Source organism: Ptychodera flava, chromosome 18, assembly GCF_041260155.1.
Source record: "Ptychodera flava strain L36383 chromosome 18, AS_Pfla_20210202, whole genome shotgun sequence".
Lineage (NCBI taxonomy): Eukaryota > Metazoa > Hemichordata > Enteropneusta > Ptychoderidae > Ptychodera > Ptychodera flava.
Genome location: NC_091945.1, coordinates 35,904,755 through 35,930,616, shown reverse-complemented (window position 1 = coordinate 35,930,616; position 25,862 = coordinate 35,904,755). Strand labels below are relative to the sequence as shown.

Sequence of the window (25,862 nt, the reverse complement as noted above, 5' to 3'; positions counted from 1 at the left end):
AATACAGTCAACCCATCTGACACAGAAAGACCAGACTGTGACTTTGTATGCAAATTAAAAGGCGACTTTGTTGGGACAAACTTCAATAAAATACTGAACTGATATGCTTGGATGACAGGCTCGGGAAATGATGGCCAATGAAAATTCATTTTCATAGTTATTTAATCACAATGTATCAATCACAATTAAACACAAAGTTATTCAAACTGCAAAGAAAAAGCTGTCGGGCCATCCACAAATTACGCTTTCCGAAGTGTACGAGATCATCCCATGATAGTGTACTATGGTGGAGAAATATAGCGAAAATTGCCACAAAATTAATTGGAACATGACTGTACCAAGTTGTCATCCTGAAATTCATAGCCAATCTATTTTTAGCTATGTTATGTTTACACTTGCTGAGTGAAAAGTCGTTGTCATGGCGAACATCAAAATTGGCATATAAGCTCTGCGTACGTGTGAATAGGTCGTCAAACTTTGAGGCGTCACCGTTGTCCACTACACATGCTATACTGTTCTCTTAAGGCTATGATCTGCAGGTATTGATGTCAAATGACTAGAAAATTCACTTCTTGGATAGAATCATGAAAAATAAATCTTTCATTGTCTAGTATTCTTTACAAAAAAACCTCTTCATTCCGGCATGGGCTACCAGACCTTGTCACTGGACCACCAACTTCCAGAAAATGGTAGCCAATGGGACTACCAGGGAAAAAGGTTAATTTCGAGCCCTGCATGTGTACTGTCTGCGTACAGGTAATATAAAGAAGTGAGACATTTCAAAATACTGCAGCGAAAATAACAAGTAGTCAAACTTCAAGAGAAATCATAGTTAACCCACATCGAGTAGATACGCCGACACAAATTCATCAAACCCTGATAATCATCAAGTAAATCACTGTACTTTTGAGTAGAACATTTCTACAGAATCGAAAAATGTGAATAGAACTTGAATCACTCATCCTCGGACGCTTAATCAGCATACGATCATCCCTTGATTTTTAACTAACCGTCGGTAACCGTAAGCTTTTATGTAGCAAACCCTGAGAGGTAAACGGTTGTTCTCTTTCCTTTACATAACCATATTGAAGTTGTTACGAAAACCTCTTCAATCGCTGAAACCCAATTGACGCATCAACCCTCACATTGGCAGCTCCGGGACATAATTAGTTGTCTGTAGACAATCAACGACACCTACAGCATTGCTATTGTAACCGCAAAGTCCTAACGTACCTTTGTACTTTCTCAGTGACGTTGATAACACGGTAAAAACCAGGACTGACGCAATTTTGCACTTACACGTGAAACCGTTGAATTTGCCCGCGTGTTGCAAATCGACCTTTTTCCGACCACAGTGCGGCTTTTAAATGATACTATACCCGTGTACTTTATATGTTGTGTTGTATACTTGTTGATATTTTTATATTTGTTGATACTACTACTACCACAACAACTACTACTACTACTTTAAAAATAATAATTAAAAGGCTACTGGTTAACTAATGGTTCCGTTACAATCCATGATAATCTTAAGGTTTCCTGATGGTGAGACTGTAGGTTTAGTTATCTTTTACTTTAGTAACACGAATTATTTGGCAAATATCCGAACTCGTTGTGTGAGTTGGCGATGTATGCGCAAGAAACCAAAGCTTGTGGTCTGTTTTCAGTTATTCATATTACGTGTGTACAGACATATTACGTATGTACTGACCTCAAATCACATCTTCCATTCTTCGGTTGATGGCGTCATTCCGTGGAAACGATAATGAGGATAGCGCTGTTTCGCAATGTCAACAATGTATACAGTTATAAAACCAGGACCACTTGTCCCACTGCGCAAAGGGTATCAAATAATTGAGCTTCAAATTGAAGAAAATGATTAACTCTGGAACCAGAGTCTGTGAGATGTACCAGTTTAGATCTTGATCAGCTAGATGCAATATATTCGGGATCGATTAGCCTAAGTCTGCCTTGAATTTAGCACCGAAGGCCGGAAGACACTGGGATTGCCCAGTGGCGTATTTTTGCTACACATAAGCCAATCACATGCTTTGTTTGAATAATAACAGGTGCAATTACAATTTCCCCGGCAGATCCTTTGAAATTATGAACGCTTTCTCCAAGCTAAATACTTCACATGTGTTACAACTAATAGATTGCAAACATTTAGACAACATTCCTTCGAAAATTCGCATCTTGTACGACGACAAACAGTACGTTGCAGACGTTGGAACTATTAGGACCGCTCTTGGTAATAGTAGTATTAAAAATACTCTTATGTATTAATGTGTGTGGACAGCTTTACCTTTGTAGAATCACGGTTATTCTACGCAGAGTAATGGTGGTAAAATAAAGCAGCACGAAAAGAAACAGTACTTTGAGTTTCAGCTATTACCATCATTCCGTCTTTCTAAAATGTGCAGACAAACGTCGCTTTTGATCATCGTGACAGCTCATGTATAAATAATAGAGGTGAGTCAGGTGATTTGAGTTCTGGGGAGAGGAAATAAATGCACTGTCGACCGACAAAACGGGCAAACTATACTGGATTCATTCGGTGTCTTCACTGTGTCCTTGTCATTTGCTTTTTCAGATTGGCATAGTATTGCGGGTATACGTTTGCCCTGCTCGGGTGTTTTTGAACAATCGATAGAGGACAATGAAAGTGACGTAGCCTGAAAGACAGCATGAACAATAATCATAGGACAGATGAACTTTGACTCTCGGATGTTATTTGATTGTGACAAGGTCTGTCTGCTCGCAAACAGTATTGGGTAAAATTGGACGGCAAGGTTGCTGTTAGCAGTTTGGTCTCACCATGGGTTTGCTGAATTTATTCCTGGCGCATCTATTGCTCTGTGGGTTTCAAGTCGCCTGTATCGGACCGGGTTCTGAAAATCAAGGAAAGACCGATACAATCTACAACACTGCCTTGACACTGGGCGCCACCGAGTTCATAAAACTGGTGGATACTTCGCCATGGGTTAAAGATCAGCTAACAACAAGCACCCAGTTCACAGTGTTTGTCCCTGATAACGAAGCATTCAAGACGATGTCTAAGGAGACGAGGAAAGCTTTAGAAAACCCAAACGTGGTTGACTGGGTCTTGCGCTATCACATGGCTATTGGCATTCATCCCGCCCGCGACTACAAACACAATCTTCTCATCCCGAGCGCTTTTAAACCATCTGAAGGCGGTTATTCTCTACAATCTTTGCGTGTAAACATCTATGAAGCTTTTAGCGGAGGTCATAGGAAGGTCAGTGTAATCTGTCTTCAATATTATTAATGGTATACGTATAGTAATATACTGAGCACGTTTCTTGCAATTCCGGTTTCCCACTCAGTGAATCAACCGTGGTTGTTTACCAATACTATGTACCCTAGGCCAATCGTATAGACCATAGTACGAAATGTCAGTCGATGACCAAGGACAAGATTTTCCAATCACGATGAAATACACATTGATTTGCGCTCTCCTTAAATATGGGACAGTGAATGCAAAACAGGAGTGGTACTGCGGGGTCATTCGTGTGGTGCACGGTACGACCCCAGGACTTGCAAGCTCTGACGCACTTTGCTTACTCAACCTGTCAAAACAGGGGTAATTCAATATTCAGATGACCTGAGGAGTCATGGTAAGACATCGTACAAAGAGTTACCCCAATTCTGAAAAGTAGCTACGTTCACGTTGGCCAGAAAGCCTGAATTCATAACACAAAATGTGTAGGTGTGTCATACCCATGGAGACAAGCAAACGGTCTGTGTGCTACCTCCATGGTGGTGTACCGAAGATAGAGTGGCGATCTCTTTAAAGTACATTCTGGTGTTGGGAATTCAGCAAGGAAAGGTAGGAAAGCCTTGCTAACCCCAGTTACTTACGGCAGAACGCTCGAATAATAAGTAATATAAAATTAAAGATTTAAAACCTTATCGTGTACATGTATTTTCGTTGAAATATAGTATAGCTCCACACTCGAAAATGTTACCATCGCATGTTGAACACAGTAACAACGCCAAAATTGCTGACTGTAATTTACCTTGAAAACCAAGAACTGTTCATCACCATTTTCTTCGTGTTTTCGTCTCAATTAAAATGAACCCAGAAATAACTATATTGGATATTCTCCATATGTCACTCATTGTTGTTAAAGGCCAACCCCCTAGGGTAGTGCCCATTGGCGTGCATCTGCACTTGCTTTACGCAATTTCTTGTGTCTCGCTGTGTGCGTCAACGCGAACTTGAACGACTTAAACGTCAAAACTTGTCTAATAAGTTAATTCGGCTATCCTTTCTTAGACATCAATGACAAGGAACACTCAAGGCCTAAACTTAACACCTGACTCAAAGGTTGGCAATTAAAGTGAAGAAACTATCCATTTGCCAAATTTCAAATAAAAGTTTAGTTCATCCTGCTTTCAACGTGCCAAATACGCTACAGCGCTTTTGTCGACGACTGATATATTCATTCGGGTTGCCTCGGTCCTAGGACTCTTTCGATACCACCTCTTGATCCTTGTAGACGTATTGAGACACGTGATCTAACGTCCGTAGTTTTCAGCCAAACACGTTGCAAAACCTCTCTCCATTGTCTTGCTAGGTTACCAATTCCCAAACCTGTCCTTCAATGTCATTTATCAATGTTGTATTTTGACCCGGTTGACCTTACCTCTATGTTTCATGATTACGCACAAGTTTATGCATTGCCACACCAGCGAATATGGTCAGAAGTTTGGATATTTCCATTTGAAAGTTTTACCAAATACAACACAACCGGCTAAGCTGAAATTAACTTAATGGTCAAAACGACTCGAAATTGACTAAAGTTCACCGTCTGTCAGTGGCTGAAAACCTAGTGCCGATATGTTCGAAATTTTGTGTACTTACCACACGAAGAAACTCGACTGATGTGGTCCCTGGCCGAGGTCATCAAATTGATTCTAAAGTTCTGCAGATAACGCGAGCCTGTAGGTATTTCACGCTTGAAGGTCTCCTGTGCGGGCCGAGTATAAGTGGCCCGAACAGTGACAATTAACGATTGAAATGGTAATCTTCCAAAACGTGGTCACTAAAAGTCAGTTGTAGAACGTCTAGACCTGGGAATCAATCGCCGTCAAGTGGCGGGAAGCGGGTAGATAAACGCCCTTCTGGCCTTGCAACAGATGCGTAGATTTGTGAAGAATGATATACGTGCGTGCCTCTGGTTCGCGCTGTTTCGGCTGATTTCACCTAAATACATCTACAATCGAGCACTGTGTCGCAAGTGAGAAATACCTCGGGTTATGTATGGGCAGCCCATAAGGCGTTTGAAAAGTAATACCACTAAACGCCGCAGAAACACAATAAACAGTAGCCACTGCTTGTTGTACTTTTTTGTTAACTAAATTTTATTAATGATTTGCAGGGGCCATCCCACCGGATCCCTCCTGTACACAGGGAAACTTACCCCATTGTCCGCGTGTCAAGAGGATGCATTGATAACTTTATAAAGTGTGTTTCAAAGCGTATATCCGACATAGCCTACGTCATTCTGTAGTAACAGAAATCAACCTTCCGAGAACATTTTTTCAAGCCAATTATTGAACACAAAATTGCAAACACAATAACAAAACCTCGATGACTCAACTTGTTTTGTCTAGTCTGTTTCTCCACTAATTGTGAATGTATTTTATAGTAAAAGTAAATAGAGAAGAGGATGTTACGTTCACAAGGTCCTCTCCAGTAACTGATGCTCATTGTCTTCTCTGAGAATGCAACTACAAGGAGTTGGTGGGTGTTCGTTCTATGTCAAATCTGGCAACAATACATCCGACTATACGACCACATTAATGACATGGATAGCTCTTCCATGCGGTCGGTCTCTTCAGAACTCTATTGTGACTGCATACCCATTATTGGTTTTTTTCAACTTACACGTCCAGGAAAAGAAGATTTTGGTTCTCTTAGCTCACGCACTTTATTAGCAACTTTAGAAGTACAATAGCGGTGATGTAATATCACAGCCGGCTTGTCGCTGCAGTTTGTGTGGAGTCAAGCACACCACAAAGCCGCATAAATGCAAGATTTCACATGTAAATCCCTTTGAAAGGTAATACGCATGAGTGATTTCGCCTTGAAGAAGTCAAAATTATGGAGAATAGTAGCGCTTTAGCAGACTGTACTTGCAACCACTATGAGTAAGTAGTGCCAACCAAATAGGATTGAACTGTCTTTTGTTTGAGTGAATAAAGATCGTCGTTAATAACGCTGATGGTGGTAACACAAGCGACCAGGGTGGTTTCAAACTGACAGTACTTACACAAAGATCAGAAAGATGTATAAATGGCCGACCTGCAGAGAATTGCTGTCAACCCCAACTCAATCGTCGGAAATCGTCCCCTCGTGTTCTGACGCTGTGCGCGTGTGTCAGCTGGTTGGAAATCTTAATTAAAGTGAATAACAGCGGCAATGTGAAAGGACTTGCTACGACGGGCCACGTATTGCGTAGGTTTTAGGATGTCAGAATTGTCTGTTCCTTCATTTCCTGACCCGATGAATCTTATCGATCCAAGATTATGAAGATATCGTTTTAAGGAAACTTCCTTTCATTGATGTCATTTCCCATATAATCCAATTCTGTGATATATAATTTGAGTTTTATATCGTGTTGGTTCCGTAAAAAAGGGGTAAACTTGCCGGTAAATGCAAATGCATTATGCATGCAGTCTTGTATAGAGGTGGAAACAAGAGTGTATTATAGTAACTAATTCTTGACACAGTAAGATCTAGTGTGCTAACTAAAACAACATTTTCTGTTCGGTAGTAAATGGATTTGTGGGGAGATAGATGGATGAGATAGACAAACAATTGTACTTTAAAAGAATTAAATCCAATCTGTTGCAACTGTTCGTAGATTATCCATAATACGTAGCGATTATCAATGAAACAATAGTAGAGTTCCACTTTGCAGAAGGCAATAAATTGTCACTCTTAAATATAAATTATCGGATATCAACATAGGCTATTGATATTCCTTTTCGTTTTCATCGGGTTGAATTTCGGATGACTGTGTGGCCTCAAGGAGAAATGTGACTGTTTTGAAATAAATCGTCGATAAGAAAAAGTGAGAATGAGAAAACACTGCTGGAAAGTCCTTCAAAGTTACCTTTCAAAAGTTCATACTTTGTTCTAAAAATACGACATCTGAAACATACGTGGGATTGCCATATTTCCATAAATAAGGCCCGAGTTACTGATCCTGGTTGAACCGTTTCACATCCGCCCATTCACTGCATACGTAAAATGGTGAAGCAAAGACTATATCACTCTTATCCACAGGAAACATACAAGCATTACCGGATATGCATCATGAAAAAGTGTCAATGAGGATCGTGGGATAATGCCATCCATGTGGTTGTACCCATGAGGTGATATCAGTGTGATAAGCTTATATAGTACTAATAAGTCTTCGCCCCTTCATTGTCGCCTTTGGAGTCCGTATCGCAATTATACATAAAAACAAACGTGCTACTGAAGCTTTCGTATGCGGGCGCGAATCTATTCTCTCGATGTCTGGCTGGTATGGCCTATCGCGATCTCTTTATTGACTATAAAATCTCATGATACAGTTCGTTGCTATTTTACCAACACGTATGAAAATTCGCGAAGAAATGACCGAACATCCGAATGGATGACCAGAAAAAGATCGATGATCGAGTATGGAATTTGGCATCCAATGCCTGTCTTGCATGTCAGCGTTCTATCACCACCCACCCTTTGAAATGTGGTACAAGGCGCTTTCGCATAGGAAGATGTGGGGCTCCTCCAAAATACCTGACTCCTTGAAAATAAAATACGTTAAAGTATTTTGTAATGATTAATATTTAAGTCTACCTCTATTTTAGCAGAAAGCGTTTATACTTGTAGAAAGTGAGAGTTAATCAATACATAAAGATATATATTAAAAACACCTTGTTCAATGTCAAAGATTGCAAATTTGTTTAATCCTAGGTCTTTCAACATTTCTCCTGCAGGTGTACACTGTGTCTGGGGCAAAAGTGTTCAAACCTGACTATGAGTGCACCAATGGGTTAATCCATATTGTAAAGAAGGTTATCTATCCGATCCCAACAGGCATCAACATCGCAGAGTTCTTCAGTGTTGACCCAAGATTTTCCATGCTTAATCAACTCTTGCAGGTGAGAATTTTAGGCACATACATATGTATGTATGTATGGATAATATACATACACACACCACACACACACACACACACATATATATATATATATATATATATATATATATATATATATATATATATATATATATATATATATATATATATATATATATATATATATATATTAATTACAGGTATATTGTAGGGATTGCTAGAATGCCTACCAGCCAAGTTCCCTTATTACATATACAACATATAAATGGCCCTTTTCTTATTACATGAATTTAATGGCATTGTATGATTAATGTAACCATCTGGCTCCATGTGTACACTGGAACATCATAGGTATCCATATTGTCATTGGCAGATTTGTATTTGCTTGGACATAGCAGTCTCATTATTTTCACTTGTATTTAGAAAAGGCTGGGTAGGTGTGCCAGCTAACTTTTAAGTTTTACAAACAACTTTCAATAACCCTCAACAGAAAGTAAACCTAACTTCAGCCTTGGCAACTGAACCAACAAAGCCACTCACCGTCTTTGCTCCAAGTGATGAGGCCATCAAGAAATTAACACCTGAGCAGCAGAAGAAACTAAACAACGCAACGTATTTGAATCAGACACTTCTGACCCACGTTGTTGGTGATGCTTACTACTACGGTGGCTTCTACGACTTCAAGACTTTCAAATCCTTGAATGGTAAACAGTTGGTGATGGAGATGGGTCCTGGTGGCGTGACCATCCAACAGAAAATGTTAGTTGGCTTTGACATCACCCTCACCAATGGTGTTGTCCATATTCTATCAGAAGTTATACTTCCAAAAGGAAACGAGAGGGAAGAGATGTTTTTCTATCAAAACTAATGATGTAATGAATCTTGTGTAGAACAGTGAGTAAATAACAGTACAAGTTGTGGACAACTGCTGTAGTTTATAGGATAACCAAGTATTGCATACTTTTACCTTTTTGATATTTAGCAAATGGGAATTGTTTGTTTTTGTAACATTCCTGTTACTATGGTTTCAATAGGTACAGTGGACACATTACTCCATTTTAAAAGTTCCTTACAGTCAAATTACCATAGATAGATTAACTGAAGACTCTAATAGCTATAATTCTTGCATAATTTTGTATATTTTTGAAGTTTGTAGAGGCTGTTGTATTGTACTGTTGACCAGGTATGGCAACTGGAAGCGTTTTAAAAGTTTCACAATCTTGGAGTTATTCAAAGTTTCGAAACTCACAACAGACAAACCTTGAGGCTGTTATTCACCACATGGATTCTTAAATTAGGCAAAATTTGACGAAACTGGAATGTACAATTTGATTCATTGGATGATGGTTGGTGCTCAGCTTATTGACTATATCAGATCACAGAAAAGGTTGTAATTTTCACCTACCATTGTACACTGATATCGCCACATTATTTTCTTTTTTACTCGAGAAAGTATTATTTTGTTTTGGATAGCCTTTCAAAAAAACCTCATCTTAGCAAATAACAATTACTGATTTGTTAGCTAGATGTTGATCTACTTGATATGTAAGGGATCTCTGGAGCAATGGATCTCCAAGTTTAGTAAGTTTAGAGTTTGATTTTTACCAGAATTATAAAGTAAATGTACCCTGCTTCAACTATAGTCACTTGTTGTCTGTTGGAAGACAATTCAGTTTTATTTCAATAAAGTGTCTATTCCTTTAAGTCATGTAACAAACCAACAAGGAAGTTCTCTTGCCAAAGGATCAATCCAATTACCTTATGGCCTTTGGTATACTTCAGAATGCATAAATGATGTGTACTTGGTATTGCAGTGTTCTGTAATACATGACACAAGGTACGAATGAAACAATGACAATAAAATCATAAACATATTATATGCTTGTTTATGCTCATCAGTTTGCTTGCACTTCTATCTTCTTTTACTCAGTTTCACCCATTGAGGATTTGCTGTAGGCATAGTGACATCTCATTTATTTAATGTAAAAATTGACAAGATATGATGCCATGACATCCTACGAGTTGAATGTTAATTATTGATTTGAAATTTTTTTTCAAACATACTTCTGATGTTGAAAAACATCGGTTGGGCAGACTGGACTTTCAGATTGTCATTTCTTTGACAGCAGAAATAATGCTGATATGTGATGAGCACTGAATAATCCGTTTTAAAAAATTCATCTAAATATATCCTTGATACAAACTGCTAATGCTAAACTAGTCATATGTACAAGAACAACTGACCACTGCTTTAATCTTGGGGTCTATTCCCCCCCTCCCCTTCCTAACATGTTCACAGATTGGTATAGTACGCCACCATGTGTAAAAACATTAAAACATCAAACTTCAATTTGACAATTTTCCCTGTAGAATTGGTACAATGTATTAATCCTTTGCAACAACAACCAGCAAATCAGTGTCAAAGAGTGCGAGTAAATCATCATAACTATTAAAGACATGAAATACCTGTACTTTAATTGACATGCAACACAGGACATACCACACAAGTTAAATCAGACTCGGGAAGCAAGTTTATAATTTATTTTGCAATAGCTGCGAATATTCCACTGAATAATACAATTTGCTGTACAATGACAAAAAAGCTTCAAACCTTAATGTAAGGTTGAAACACCAAATACTTCATACATGTAGAAACAGATAAACACTACATTTCATGTAGGTAATCTACATCATTACATAAAAGAATGACAAAAAACTTTTTACAACGAAACTATTGCTTCCGAACAAATTTAAATATTACCTCCGTAAAATCTGTGAACTAAAACATCTCTCGTGATTGCTTTTAATACAATTAGAAGGCATGTTAAATTTAACATTTCACAAAAGGGGTAATTTGGTGTGTCAGCAGATAACAGAGATTTATGTTAAATGTTACATGAAGAAAAAGTCAATTTCAAAAGCCTCCATTGTACAGGAAAAAAAGTGTGAACCAGTTTGTGGTTGAATGTAGGATAAGGTTAATGGGTTGAATCTCACTGGGGCACAGTGGTCAGAAAATTACTGGAATGAACTTCAAAACTTGGTATTTACAAAAGTTTACATTTGACATACATCGCTTGATTAGTCACATTCGAGAATACATGATATACATTTGAAGAAACTTTCAATATTTGCTTTCTGATTGACCAATGCTCAGCTTTAAATGACCTGTTTTTTACCAGTATAGAAACTAAAAAATGTTGCAATTTCATAATTACCATCATTCCTATAGTTTTTCAAGTATGATTAAGTCATGGACAACCACATTGTAGATCTGAAGCAGTTTTTTGCTTATATATACAAATTCAATTAAACCTGGCCTGTTTGTATGCAATAATAATAAAACCTTGAGACGTCCAACATGAATAACATTGAAATAAACCCAAAACTATATAAAATCTGACCAGAAATTACACATAAAAGACCCTGTTTTTTTTCAATAATTATTACTGTATCAATTACCTTATAATTACAAAGACTTCTTGCTTTATTCATGTTTAAAGGCAATGAACCACTCACAGTGGTAGTACATTAAAGTCCATTTGTGTCAATGGACCACCGTTTTGAAATACAATCTACACTTTTTGTTAGGCCTAATTATATTGATGTGGTGTATAGTTATATACCAATCTTAGCTGGTACAAATATCAACCACATTTAGTTACCATTTTGATATACGCTATTGACTTCTTTTCAACTGCAAATTTACAATCAAGTGATATAACATCTGAAAAGTTCAGTCAGGAAGTTGAAATTTCTCCGTGTTCATCTCCCATACACAACTTGTCACTGACAACCAAGGTAGCCCACCTGTTGTGCCGTTCAACCTGATCTTCACTGGTTCAGATGTACGGGAAGTATAAACTAGGTGCATCTCTATGCTAGACCATTTTTGTTCAGCGCATATTTTTCCTGAAGAGCAATATATTTAATTTTCCATTTGCTTGACTTGATGCTTAGCTTGGCAAAAGCAGATTCTTAATAATAATGCTGAATAAATTCTAGTGTACGTGTATGATGCAGTTTTTGTTGCTGTAGCTTGAAATTTTCGTATTGTACAGTTGCTGTGGAGGACTACCAAATAAACAAATCATTGGAATTTGTTTTAACGCGAATATTGTCGATAGACACGAAGAGGACAAAAATAAGTTTCTAACTTAGATTTTGATGAACATTGCACTGATATTCATCTCATGCCTTGATCTTTTTGCAGCTCATTTCGTTTTGTGATAAATATCAAGCCTCAACTAGGTGTTGATCAAGACAAAAGCTTTATTTCCTTTCATCACATATTACTAAAGCATCCCTCTACAAATAACTTTGAAAAACACAAAGATAAAGGTTGGTTTCTGACCACCTGATGAACATACCAAATCATACTTCATCAAAACAGCCAGGAAAATGGAGAGTCATGAGTTTTAAAGAAATGATTGAACCACCATATCATGAAATCAAGATGCAATTTCAATGAAACAAATTTGTTGGGTCCCCTAATTTTGTCTTTTGTGAAAGTTTTTAGAAAATTACAATATTATACAGTAGCATTTGTCTTGCATTTCTTCATGCCAGTCAATTTACCGCGAACACTACACAGCCCAGGGGTAGTCCTCTGCCTTGACATCAACACTTGAAATAATCGCCCACCTTGCTTCTCTGAACTGATTGTGTCCAAAAAGCTGAAAACAGTAGATTTAGATATTTCCAACTTGGTAAAAGGGTGGTGCAGACATTGTATTCCTAAGGGCATCACTGAAACAATTGCAGATGACTTCCTCAAAAAAATAATTTCATTCTTTCACCTATAACCCTCATCCTGCCAAATTTGTCTGTTGCCATCCGGTCAAGTTGGTTAGAAACTGGTGAGGCATTTTTACAAAGACTTGATTTATAGGCCCCATTTAAAAACTTCAGATACAATAAACAAGTGTAATTAACTTGACCTACAATGACATGCGTGCCAAGTGTGTGAAAATGTGTATGGTAGGTTTTACTGACTTGGCACTTGGGAAATGACAAGCCCCAAAAGGTTAAAGCCATGCCAAAAAAATGAAAAATTGTCTGTTCAGTATTAAAGAGAAAGAATGTCTTGCTGGATGGTTTGTAAACATGCTTAAAGAAAGACAGAGAACCCTTGCTGGGATAACCCTGTAAACTTTATTGGCAGATATATGCAAGGTAGAGTACAATCTGGACTGTACCAAGAATGTAACATAATTGTGGAAAAAGATCACTTGCCATGGCCTACACACCTTCATTGAAAAGAAACTTTGTAATGATTCAGAGAGAGTTTGGTAACTTAGGCTGTTCAGCCTATACACTTTCATTGAAAAGAACTTTGTAATGACTTGGAGACAGTTTGGTGATTTAGGCTGTCCAGCGAGTATATACAAAGGAATACAGGAACATTTCAGGCCTTTCAAGTTCAAAGCTAATACATGAAACGTGAATATTACAAAAGGTACATACATGTAGATCATACTAGTGGCAAATACACATCAATATTGCACAGAGTTCTACTTGCATAAAGATATCTGCAAGAACAATATTGTGATACCAACTTATCTCAGCTTGGTTGAAATCAAAATGGAAATCACAATTCTGAAATATCAGAAATTCCATGCTATCAGAAATATTACCAACAAATATACATCACGATGATGCCTGCCTCAAAAATTTTCTGTGGAATGGTACGATCTTAATCAACTATGATGTGGAGTCATACCAAAAATTACAAGAAAACATGACAATCAAGAAGTCATGTTGTAATGCTACTCTTATCCTTGATTCATTTTCTCCTTAGAATAACCCATTTTCACAATGAAAAGATCATCATTTCAACAGAAACTATTAAATAATAAGACAAAAATCATATGAGCAAATGCTAGAAAACAGTTTTTTTTATACTTTTCTGGTTTTATTTCCAGTATTTGACATTGTAAATAGGCAGTAAATAAATACAACACAAAGTAAGAATTTGAGCAGGTGAATGGTATTCTCCGTTGTAATGAAAGTGCTGGATGAGATGAGCTGAAAATGACAACAATGAGACTCTTAGATCCTTATCCCCAGCTAAATGTAGCTTTACAAAATGCAGTGTGATGATGAGTATACAGTAGCAATATTCATCATCCATACAAATTTACAAGCATTTATTGCAAAATAACTTTACCCTTAGCTCTAACCAATAAGCTAGCCTTGCTAATCGGCATTTTCTATGTACAGCAACAGTGGAGGTACAATGTCAACAGTTTTTTTCCCATTCTGTGGCAAATCAAGGTAAGACAACTATCATATCATTTGACAAACTAGGTCGGTTGCTTAAATTAGACATGATGAACACCACTGTTACAACAGGGATGTCCTCTGAGACAGATCAAAAATTGACAAAACATACAAAATAGCAGCTATCTTTTCTTGTGTAAGCTAAATTTTACAATGTGAAATCATCGATACTTCATTTGAAAGCACAACATGGAATTAAACTAGTTATGAGTTTGCACGAGAAGTCTGATTGTATTCAGTCTCTGTGTTTTTTTGCAATCATGTGAATGATGACACCGTATATCAGGGAATGTCAAAGTGAAAACACTCAGTGTATCAACGGCCCTCTGCATAACAATGATATACTGTCAAATCTGTAGATACAATTGTAGGAGTCAATTTTCATAGGTTTCTGACAACATGTACCTCCACTTGATGTGTACACAGATTACATAGCAAACACCACAGAGCAGGATATGACAGGTAGCTTTCTAAGCCATCTGAAATTTAAACCTGTGTTTCCAAGTAATAGTCACATCTGGACACTTTGTAAATCTCATTTTTGGCATAAATTCATCAAAATAAAATGAATTTCCTTTTAAGTATGGATCTGATTGCATGATGAGTCCGTGGATCAATTGATTGATTATTGATCGATTGGTCTTGATTACTGGTGATATCATGCAACGGATGAATCACTGGAAGAGAAAGAAGCAAGCATACAATTATACATTACAATGGGAATGGATGGAATGTAGGGGAATATTGTGGACTGGGACCAGGAAATGGGCTTGGGATGGGCGTGGATGAATGGAGTCTCATTAAGCCTCTGTAACCTTTTGCTAAGGTCATTCTTTTATAGGACAAATTTGTTTTAAGCACCAACTCATATCAAGTTTAAGTCCAAACACTAGTTAGTTAGTCAACATATCAAATATAGTAACTTTTGAGTTGCAGTGGATACTCTCACCAATGATTATGAAGTCACCAGTGAAGACAATTTAGGCATTTGTGACTTTCAATGTTCTTTCACTAAATTTCAGCATGAGAACTAAACAGAAACCATACTGAGACGGTAACACGAGTAGCTTCCAGTAATGATATAAATAATGACAAAAATACTGAAAAACTTTGATTTATGATATCTCTAGAAATCAGTTTCTCCGACATCAAACAGTTCTGACTGGCAGAATGTTAGAACTCTATAATGTCTGAGAAAGATATTTTTAAACCAATATAAAGAAGTATAAGAATTCAGTGCACAGGTTGAGTTTTAGAAAGGATATCAACAGAGGCTTTCATGAGATGATAGTTGTGGGAGGTATATCATGGTGGCCATTCCAACTATTGAAATGCATAAATGAACACCAATATATTTGGCAAATGATCCCAACACCAATGATGCAGCATTTGGGGAAATGGCATGTCACAGACAGTATTGTACATTTGTATGGTCTTTGTATTCCTGTCAAAACTTATACAAACAGCATACTGTAAGCCTAGCGGCTAACTCCATGTCGTAAATTCAGTGTTATTGATATTTGATATTTGATCTGGGTTAGTCTTTCCTGTCATAACCAGGTTGCCTCCGTGTTTGATTCCTTGAAAACAGAAAGGATACATATAGCATGCAAATCAGGAGGGAAAGTCAAGGAGTATACTCACAGTATTTTCAATACATCAATACAATTCTACAATACTACACTACACTACAACTATTAGTGCTATTCATAGGGAACTGCATGCACAACAAAAAATCCAGTGAAAGTTTATCATTACATATAAAAGCTTATTTGATGTCATGAAATTTGATATAGTTATTGAGATACTATAGGATGTTCCTATAAAGCTCTATTAGTTGTAAGTCCTGACATATTTTCCAGTATTTTTGTTCTCTTTGTTACAAACAGTGTCTTATTCCACTCCTCAAATCATGCCCAAATAGACACGTGTTCGATCAACACAGCCTGTACGCATATAGTGTCCAGTGTTGTTGATGATGGCTGAATTTTAGTCGGCACTTGAATTCATTTATCAACAATACCGGTAATACTGCACACTGTACATTATACATTGCTGACACATTATAATACTTTATCTTGCAACATATTTCAGGGAGAGAAGTATATTGTAATTGCTGTCCAGAACAAAAATACTAAAAATTTTGGTGAAAATTACAGCTATTGATACTTTCAATGAATTTTGTTACTTAGTTACTGCATAATTTTGCTAATTGTTTGTATTCATAATGGATCTACTGCTGCAATGTTCACTATCATATGACAGACTATCATTAACTTTTGCAGAATTTCATCTGAACTCTCGTTAATGAAATCATTTACGTTGGAAATTTCGATTGAAAAGTAACTGTAAGTGTCTCTTCATGACAGTAAAAAAAGCTTATAAATACAGTGAAAGAAAGTTAAAAAGACAGTGGAGATATTTCATTGTCGACTGAGAAGGTGCTGTTGGGAAAGTTTTTGTTATATTAAATAACTGCATGGAATTCATCTGTTTAAAATAATTATGTAAAATAGTTTGGAAGTCAAAAGACCAAAACGTAGTTTGAACACTACAAATCATAACTTTGTACAAATTTCATGTGTTTGTTGTTCAACAGCATAAGGCTACATACAGCGCCCTCTTTTGGTAGACATGAACTTTCCTTATATCAACAACAGCACCATATAGCAATACATAGTGCCATTAATGCAATCAGAATGCCAGCATACAATAGCTATGTGTTATTCATACTTCTCTCATGGTTTACGGTTAATGTGGTAAAATTTTGTGAAGAATACACTGACAAACTGATTGAATTCATTTTACAGATGAGCAGTATGACCTTGAAATGCATTTCATATAGTACAGAAATATAGAATGTGGCCTGCCGTGCCATTATAAACTTTGCAAAGCAAGCATTTCAATTTTGTTAAGAAAGTTTATTTATGAAGAAAAGATAGGAAGAGTGAAAGGAACAGAACTTTAAGCAGAAATCTACATTCTACTTGTGAAGTAACTACAGCACAGGGTGTATTTGATCTATTATTATTAATAGATGTAGGACACATTCATTACAGGAAATGTTACATAGGATAGGGTAGATAATCCAAGGAAATATTGAGTTCTATCTCCATCTAATTAATCTAAGCCATCTGTTCTTCTGTTTTGTTTTACCTACCGAGTCTGTATTTATCTCTTCTTGTTCACATGTGTCAGTGGCAGTCTTTGAAAGCTCTGACTCCTCGTAATCTGACTTGGTCGTGAGTTCGATTTCTTCAGGTGCTGTGACACTGGGCCCACTGAAGGAAAAGACAAACAGACAAGATGCCATGGTTGGTATCTCCAAAAATATCAATGTGAAAAGTGGTGCCTTTGTGATGAATATATAGCTTTTGACATGCCATCTAGACTTAATTGACAGGTTTACAGAGTTTTATCATTGAAAGTATAGTCCTGAGCAGAGTGTCCTAACCATTTCACAGACAGAGAATGGAAGAGTCTTATTGTTTTCTACATCAAAGGTGGAAGTCTACAAAGGGCTATGGGTGTGAAAGGGTATAACAGGAAGATTTCTTGAATCCCATTAGTTGACTCTGAAAATAACTTTGCATCAGCCCCTATCAATACAGACAGACAGACAAATTGTCATGGATCAGGCTCACATTCTGTGCATTGTTACTTCAAACTGAGTCAGATGGAATACAGGTCCTATGCTAAGAGTACATAAGTGTGGACCAGAAGGTCCACACTTAAAAGCTGATATGTGAATCTGTAGATCTTCCATTACCTTGACTGCCTGTGTTTTCAACTGTATTACCATGACAAATAAAATTCTGATTGAACATTTGTTACTCAGTGTTACCTTTCAGTGGCAACAGCAGCTTCAACTGTTGATACGTCAATAGTCTCTACTTGTGTTTCAGTAGAGACAACGGTAGCTGTCCTTATTGTTTCTGTTGTCGCTGTCCTTACAGAGGACGCTGAGGGTGCATCCTCCGTTGATGTCATGGTTGTCCTCATGGACACCTCACTGGTTGTAGAGGTACTTGCTTCAGGTTGTGTTTGACTGGCCATGGAGGTGCTAGGACCTGGCTGGGTTGTGATGGTTGGCACAGTAGTAAATGCTGGTGGTGTATTGGGTAGGATATCAGGTTTGGCACCATCTACAATAGTAGAAAAAAGGTAGTAGTGATTAATGGTAAGTTTTAAGCCTACTGTGTTTGTATTAGTCTTCATATAATTTATCATAGTACAGTAAAATTCTAAATTGAAGCCGCCTCGTCAAAGGAAGCCGTACTCTGACTTTGCAACATTGTGTTAGATCATTTGGGCTGAGTTTTAGTTTTTTCAATTGTACCGTAACAGTAGCCACACACATCGTCTGAATGTACCTTGGAAATAAATGAAATCAAACTGACTTCATGGATGATTTGGTACATGCATGTAACACTTAGTAACATAACTGTGGTGCAATTTTACGTGGATTTGCTATTGTTCAGCATGTTGGATTTTACAAGTGTTTGAATGGCTTGTTTGGTTTTTCTGTTCCCCGAATTCAGTGATGTGATTTTAGAAATACATTGATTTGATCAAACAATATACTATAAACAGGCTGAATTTGCAACCCTAATGAACAAGAATTTTCATCAAGGTGTAACCTATAGTAATTGTGCGTATGTGGCTTTTCTTTATGTAAAATCCGCATGAACATTATCCAATGATTTACTCAACAGACTTATGACAATAATATGATATTTTTTTGAAATCTACCATGCTGCTAATCTGGATATCTTTGTATGCAGTAGACAAACATAACGCATCTTTCAGGAATCAAACAAACCCTACTTCTGCTTTGATAATCAGAGATGAGTTATCTTACTTGTAGAGAACTCTGTGGCTGATGTGAATGATGCAGGTCCCATGTCAAGTGATGTGGGCTGTGTTGTACGTGTCTTCACCTTGTCTTGACCTTTTTTCCTTGAAGGTGAATGCTTGAGTGCTGGAATTAAATACACACAACAGATGTCAATTGAAAGCTTATCTACCGGCAATTGAAGATAATTGCAACTTTATACCCATACCATAGTAGATCCCAAAGACCTGTGCTACCACTGGTACCCATAGAGTAATTTGGGAAGGAAAAGCCCTGACTTAAGGAGGGAATGTTCTATAGTTAAATATCACACATTGTAAAGACGTAATGCACTGAATTTGCAGCAATAGCAAGGTACATGATATTCTGTCTGGATGTCCTGGTTTGTTCAGGGGGAAATATCTGAACAGATCGTGGAATCTCTTCATGTTTGGAAGACAAGCTACAGAACAGTCTATTACAGAACAGTGTGTATCATTTGTGAGAAAGCAAAAGCCTCTTCACGTTTCATATGTCTGAAGCCTTTGAATCTATTTAGGAGCACTTCATAATTTTCTGGCGTCAACCCCACACTGATACATGAAATACACAAAATTTTCATCACAAGTCAAAGAGAACAATCTTGAATTGATAGCAACTTAAATTGACTTTGAGTGCAGTGATCATATAACAAAGCCAGCAGTCATAACATCAGATGTGTTTAAAGGTTTTATCGAATCTTGCAGAAGATTTGATGCGGACAACTTTGATTCACTTCTTCCTGTTCTCTGTGATGGTGTGGAAATACTTATATGAATCAAATATGGGAAGTTACTCCATAAAAGGAACAATGCCTCGTTCAAGAAGGCGTTGATGATAGCATCATAAAATATGCTTTTGAATTCTGCTAAGCTACAGTTGAAAGACACTGCAATTGTAGTCTCTGATATATTATATGAAGATGGCCATTCTTTGCCTTCCATCATTACACTGTGTGATATTCTACCACCTGAGATATTTATTAAAATTCAACATTTGCATGTTTCCAGTGCCACTAAACTTTGTAACCATCCAAGCACAAAATCCATCCATATGCATGCAATAGACTTGCCCTAGGTCTGCCTTATCACTGCTGTAGATAGAACTCCCCCAAGATGACTACTAAGTAAATCATGCAATGGGTGTTGTGTTGTATGAATCTACAACAGCTTTCAATCAACATTAGCAAACTAAAAATTCTAGGAACGTTATTTAGTTGTTGCACGTTTCTCAAGCTGTGTAATAATTTCATTGATCAGTGATGTGTATTTCAATGATGCATCCAGATGTGATGTCATTTCATTTGAAGAAGTCAATAAATCATACTGAGAAGCCAGTCAGCTGGTGCCAATTTTTCTGCCTAAACTAAGTGTACCTCTGCAATTATTCTCATGAAATATCATAGGTTACAATGCACCTTTCTTTTTTCATAATTACTCCTTTGAACTGTGTGTGTGTGGTTATCTTTGCCGCTACAAGATGTCAGTGAAAATCTAATTTAAAAACTGCATGTCAAAATCATGCAAAATCTACCTCTCCTTCTACCTAGTATTTCTATTCAAACTGAAAATGATGATAAACATGCAAGTTCCCGAGACCCATGCATGGAACTGAACAATGTGTTAAAAAAGTAGTGAAAAAATATACCAATAAAATCCATAATTAGATGATTGAGTGTTAATGAATTAATCAAAAATAATTACTTGAATGCCTAGTTGTTGCTTCTCTAAATGAAGTAGTTTTACTGAGATCAACTGAACATAAAGAGAAACGAATGGACATGGTGAGATGATGCTACTAACACATTCATTACACAGATATTTGCTCAAGTCCAGATTTTATACATCTTGGCCATCCCTTATAATTTCGATTTGTATAGAATCTTCAGTCCTGTCAGTTGGCTCTATCTATGTCAATATAGGTTTGCTAATCCTTTCACCCCATTTCCCCGTTTAGTGGTCCAGCTTCACCACTGAAACAGTAGGACTGTACCAATCCATGATGGTGAAAGGGTTAAAATCTAGATGTATTCTAGATGATGGCTCACAAGTCAAGATTTTCTCCATGAGCATGCATGTGTAGAATAAAATAATTCATCAACGAATACCGTTAACAGCACAAATTTTCTTAACTACTGTACTGATAGTACAGTGTGTGGTGATACAGAAGACTAGATAAATTCAGTTTGTTGCAGTGTAATACATTTATATTCAGAAAATTTGATATTGAATTGTCAAGCAGATGAATCTTCAAAGAATGAAGAATGTGCTGATGAAGGCTGAGGTTGCAAATTTCGAAGATTGTTCTAAATGGTAACAATGACTTCACCAAATATCTGTATAATGGTAGTATGAAATTGTTAGCTATGAAGAAAAAAAAATCAAGAAAAAACATCAAGAAGATACTTTTGCTGACATGAATTCAAAAAGTTGATAAAAATATTACAGCAGAGCGTCACACGGGAAAATGATTAGCGATGGAGGAAAGGCAATACCTTGTCCCCGACAGCATCGAAGGGGATAGCAGACAACTTCTGATACCATGAGGTGAAGAAAGATAAAAAAGAGGTACGGTACTGACTTCTAGAGAACACATGCTACCTTTACCAAGTTGGGTCAGTATTTTAAAAGCCTGCATGCATTGCATGATACCATTTACAGGGTTACAAGGATATACCAGCAGTTAAAGTATTAGTTTTAACACATAATGGTAACATTGCTAAATAGAAAAGGGTTTACCATTGAGATACAAAGTTAAGAACTTTACTGGGAATAGTATCACAGTATACCATTAGACAGTTGCACAAGAACCTGACATGACAATTACAAGGTTTTTCCCACTGCCTACATGCAATTCAACAGTTGATCTGCACCTGACATTCAGAACTTGTAAAAGCATTGTCCATTTTGATTACAAATGGACTTTCTAGTGTTTACATTGCTTTTGTTTATTACTGTAATTTCAATCTTTGCTGTGTCATCCAACTTATCTCATTATTATACATTATGAGAATTTGAACAAACATGATTTGTCAGAAGGTAGATCAACCGTCTTCATGGCATTTCCATGTCTGGCAATATGGAGGAGTAGACAGTACAGAACACACCACATCAACACATATATGGGAAAAGGTTCAGGGAAGTAAATGCTATCTCTGCCTTCAAAGGTACAACACACAATCATACAACACTCACACAATAAAAATGGCTACGGTATTGCACTTCAACAAAAATAATGATGAGACAAAAGCCATAAGGGAAAAATGATACCAAAGCAAAGATCGAAGTTCTCATAGTTTTATCTAGGTTACATTCACAAAAGGGGTTACAGTGACTACCGAGGGAGGTTATATATTGTTGACAATTCTCAGTACTAGCTGATAACTTGCTACAAATTGCTCAGACTGTCTTTAGACAGCCAATGATTTCATCAATAGTGTTGTGTGCATACTGGCAGAGCAGTGCTCAGTATACATCCTGGATAACATTTTCACAATTATGGCGATGTAATTGTGGAATATTCTCAAATATGAATATTCAATATCTAATATGAACACCTTACACTTAAAGCTATGGCAAAGTCAGAAACAACTGTGGCAAAGTGTATTATTGAACTCCAAATTATATTTTAAACTTATGAGTTCTTGGAACTCTGCTATGGACATCAAAAAATTACAAAAAAAAATTCATGCGCGCCATACACACAAACACACACATGGGAGCATGCACAATATTATGCTTCAAATGTTTTTGCACATCAAAAATATTGGAGTAACTTTTTTCCTGTTCACAACAGAAAACAAAGAGTCCTGAGTTGTCAAATTTACAGAAGTATATGTGAACAGTAAGAAAGCACTCTAACCATGCTATAAAAAATACACCTATCAAACACTGAAGAGACAGCACGATTTACCACAAAATACACTCATTTTCGCTGCAGTTTGTTGAGTATTGTTATAGCAACTTTTCAGCATAAATTTGATGAGCAGGTATGTAGCTACCTTACTGGCTCATTGATTCAGGTTTAGCACTTTTATCTCACAGTTACTGTAGTTGCTTCAAAAACTGCCTACTGGTGGTAGATTCTCAAGGACCAGAATAACAAATACTGTCATTAACTGTTTATAACCAAGACCCAATATAATGACTTAAGAAATCAGACACAACAGCTCATATGAGAACCATGCAGGTATTTACAAGGACAAGTGGCTATTTGATTTATAAATACTTTGATGCAGTGCTTGAAATTCCTGTCTTTCAGAATATGCTGCCAGTAGGCAATTGATGGAGTAACTTGTACTTCTTTGTGTGCACAGTGATTTGGTATGGTAATTACAAACCAAGTTATCAAAATTGTGCTGAAAATGGCTATTAATATTAACCCTTTGAACTCTGACCCCCTGGTGACCTATGACATCACACAGAAATTTTCGGCTGAGCTGAGTTCAAAGGGTTAATGTGTTTACTTCAGTCTTCCTTATTGTATGTTTTGTATGCATAACCAGCTTGTGCGGCCTGTGTGGTTACACAGTGTTTGAAGGAAGGGACACATGCCAAAGAAAGTGACAACAAACATATATATCTGTCTAGCAGAGCAATTTTGGGGGTTCAAATTGAATATTTTTCACACTTTTGGATCATTGCTAGTAATAAACAGATAAGACTGATTAATTGTGAGTTATTTTTTTCAATGATTCAATGAAATGTCCTGTTGCCCATTACAAGACATTTACTGCAGCAAGAAAACCTAAGAATTGCCAAGATTAACTCAGAGTTGCAGTGAATGTATAAAATATCAGTTTCTGGTGATTATAAAAGCCAAGACATTATGAGAGAATCTTGTGTGGGCTATAGAGATTAAAAACCATTTTGAAAAACATCTGTGTGTTGTCACTTTCAGTCCTTATTGGCCTTCTGAACAAATGTTTACTTGTGTGTGCACTGTTCAATTGTTTGTGTATATCAAACACTCTACAAGTAATCACTTCTGGGACCCAATTCAAGCTCCCAGCCTGGCAAACTGTACCTGGTATTTTCCTAAAGACAGTTTTGCCCATGAAATCTTGGAATCGATTTGCATAAAAGCTTGGTCGACACACAGACACTGTCTCTCCGTCATGTACCATGGCTTTGAACGTATGTTCCAGTTTCTTCTTTAACCTTCATAACAAAACAAGCAAAAAATTAAGTCTTCGACGCCAAATGTACACTACTGTCTCAACTCTCTCAAAACATTTATCATTCCATGATACTTATATTTGGCAAAGCTCTTAATAGAAAGCTTGTATATGAAAAGTTATATGATTGATGTCTTCAAAAGATCTGTCATCTATTCGAAGAGCATATTTGACTGCATGTTGACTTTGAAATGAAGAATGCCATACGGTGTGTTTGAATTTTGCTATGAGCATAAATAAACAAGAAATACAAATACAGAGCACAGATATTCTTTTGCGGTGACTTTCAGTGGAATTATTCTCCTATGATTTTCTTATTCTTCAATGATTTTAACAGCTTTTGTAGCATTTTCAAATCACTTACTTGTAACATTGTAGAACATCTATAATTCCCATGAAAAGTAAAAGTCTTTCTCCTTTAGCGTTTTTGGCTGGAATACCACCAGTTCTGCAATCATGCAATCAAAATGTCATTATTTCATACTTTTTCGGCTCCAAAGGGCAACCACACTTTAAGTTAGAGAGAAAATACACCAGCTACAAAGCAGAAGTGGAACTGATTGCCTATTTAAGAATTTATGAACAAACAAACACTGGTGGTAGAATATATTCACAATGTAACATTGAAGAAATGACAACAAATAGATGAGTTATCATATGGTGCTATTTTGAGCAAAGAGTTATTACATAGGATGTGATAGGAAACACCACATGGCTGATTTAACTATTGTTTGCACATGTCATAAATTTCATTCTTTAACTCATTCCAAAACCTCCAAGTTCAAAGTTGATGGACGAAGTTCAAAAAGTAACTTACGGTTCTTCATCTGATTCGTCTCTTTCCTCTGCTTGGACTGAGGCAGGCTCTGCCTGGATAATCTCCATGGGTGTAGAAAATGCAGCCACACGTTGCCTGTTGTAGTATGACCTTGATCTCTCAAGAGTCGGTCTACCACCACCACCACCACCACCACCACTGCTGGCTTGGCTTTGTGAAGTGCTAGCCTCTGCTGATGCATCTGTTTCACCTTTGGCATTTGAACTTTCACCTTCCTCACTTTTGGGACCTGTCTGTTTGAAGATTCCCGTGTGTTCTTCTTCCATTGAACTTCTACTTGAACTCTGAGCATACCACAGTTTGAAAAAATTTCTTTATTATTTGATTTTCAATGATTGTTGAAACTTAAGTGTACTATATATAGTAATTTTATAAAGCAGAACTGAAAAATCCTCTATGAAGGGGGAATTAGATGCATTCACATTATATTTTTGGAGTTCATTTGATCTGAAGAAATCTGTATTATGTCTGATTTGTGAGCTGTACACAAATCATTTTTTTAATTAATGTGTATGCTGCATAGTTCACAGCAGCAAA

At 36.8% G+C, this 25,862-nt stretch overlaps 3 protein-coding genes across 9 annotated transcripts in view; 1 reads left to right on the top strand and 2 right to left on the bottom strand.

The window, feature by feature from the left end:
* LOC139117501 (C3 and PZP-like alpha-2-macroglobulin domain-containing protein 8) overlaps positions 1-5,349 on the bottom strand; it is a 63,007-nt gene extending 57,658 nt beyond the window's left edge. The window contains exon 1 of the mRNA XM_070680664.1: positions 4,889-5,349. The gene's annotated coding sequence lies outside the window, so the exon portion shown is untranslated. The remainder of the gene's footprint in view (positions 1-4,888) is intronic.
* LOC139117506 (transforming growth factor-beta-induced protein ig-h3-like) lies at positions 2,500-10,033 on the top strand. Its single transcript, XM_070680677.1, has 3 exons — positions 2,500-3,259; positions 8,014-8,178; positions 8,647-10,033. Exons 1-3 carry the CDS (start codon positions 2,819-2,821, stop codon positions 9,022-9,024), a joined length of 984 nt encoding a protein of 327 aa, XP_070536778.1. The 5' UTR covers positions 2,500-2,818; the 3' UTR covers positions 9,025-10,033.
* A 3,258-nt stretch (positions 10,034-13,291) lies between these two features.
* Positions 13,292-25,862, bottom strand: part of LOC139117503 (phosphatidylinositol 4-phosphate 5-kinase type-1 alpha-like) — a 46,352-nt gene continuing 33,781 nt past the window's right edge. For 2 of the 7 annotated variants that reach the window (XM_070680667.1, XM_070680674.1), the window contains 8 exons: positions 25,305-25,609; positions 24,852-24,935; positions 24,337-24,470; positions 21,015-21,065; positions 19,300-19,419; positions 18,283-18,583; positions 17,599-17,719; positions 13,292-16,018 (listed from right to left, as the gene is read on the bottom strand). In XM_070680667.1, coding sequence (XP_070536768.1) covers positions 15,989-16,018; positions 17,599-17,719; positions 18,283-18,583; positions 19,300-19,419; positions 21,015-21,065; positions 24,337-24,470; positions 24,852-24,935; positions 25,305-25,609 — 1,146 coding nt within the window. In that variant the 3' untranslated portion in view covers positions 13,292-15,988. Of the gene's footprint in view, positions 16,019-17,598; positions 17,720-18,282; positions 18,584-19,299; positions 19,420-21,014; positions 21,066-21,805; positions 21,845-24,336; positions 24,471-24,851; positions 24,936-25,304; positions 25,610-25,862 lie in introns of all 7 variants that reach the window. The other 5 variants (XM_070680670.1, XM_070680669.1, XM_070680668.1 and 2 more) reach the window with 5 other exon arrangements.

Excerpts from the sequence above, each read along its gene's own strand:
- LOC139117506 (XM_070680677.1), top strand. The coding sequence starts at position 2,819 with ATGGGTTTGCTGAATTTATTCCTGGCGCATCTATTGCTCTGTGGGTTT. Across the intron at positions 3,260-8,013 it reads TTAGCGGAGGTCATAGGAAG|GTGTACACTGTGTCTGGGGC; the intron begins GTCAGTGTAATC and ends TTTCTCCTGCAG. Across the intron at positions 8,179-8,646 it reads TGCTTAATCAACTCTTGCAG|AAAGTAAACCTAACTTCAGC; the intron begins GTGAGAATTTTA and ends AACCCTCAACAG.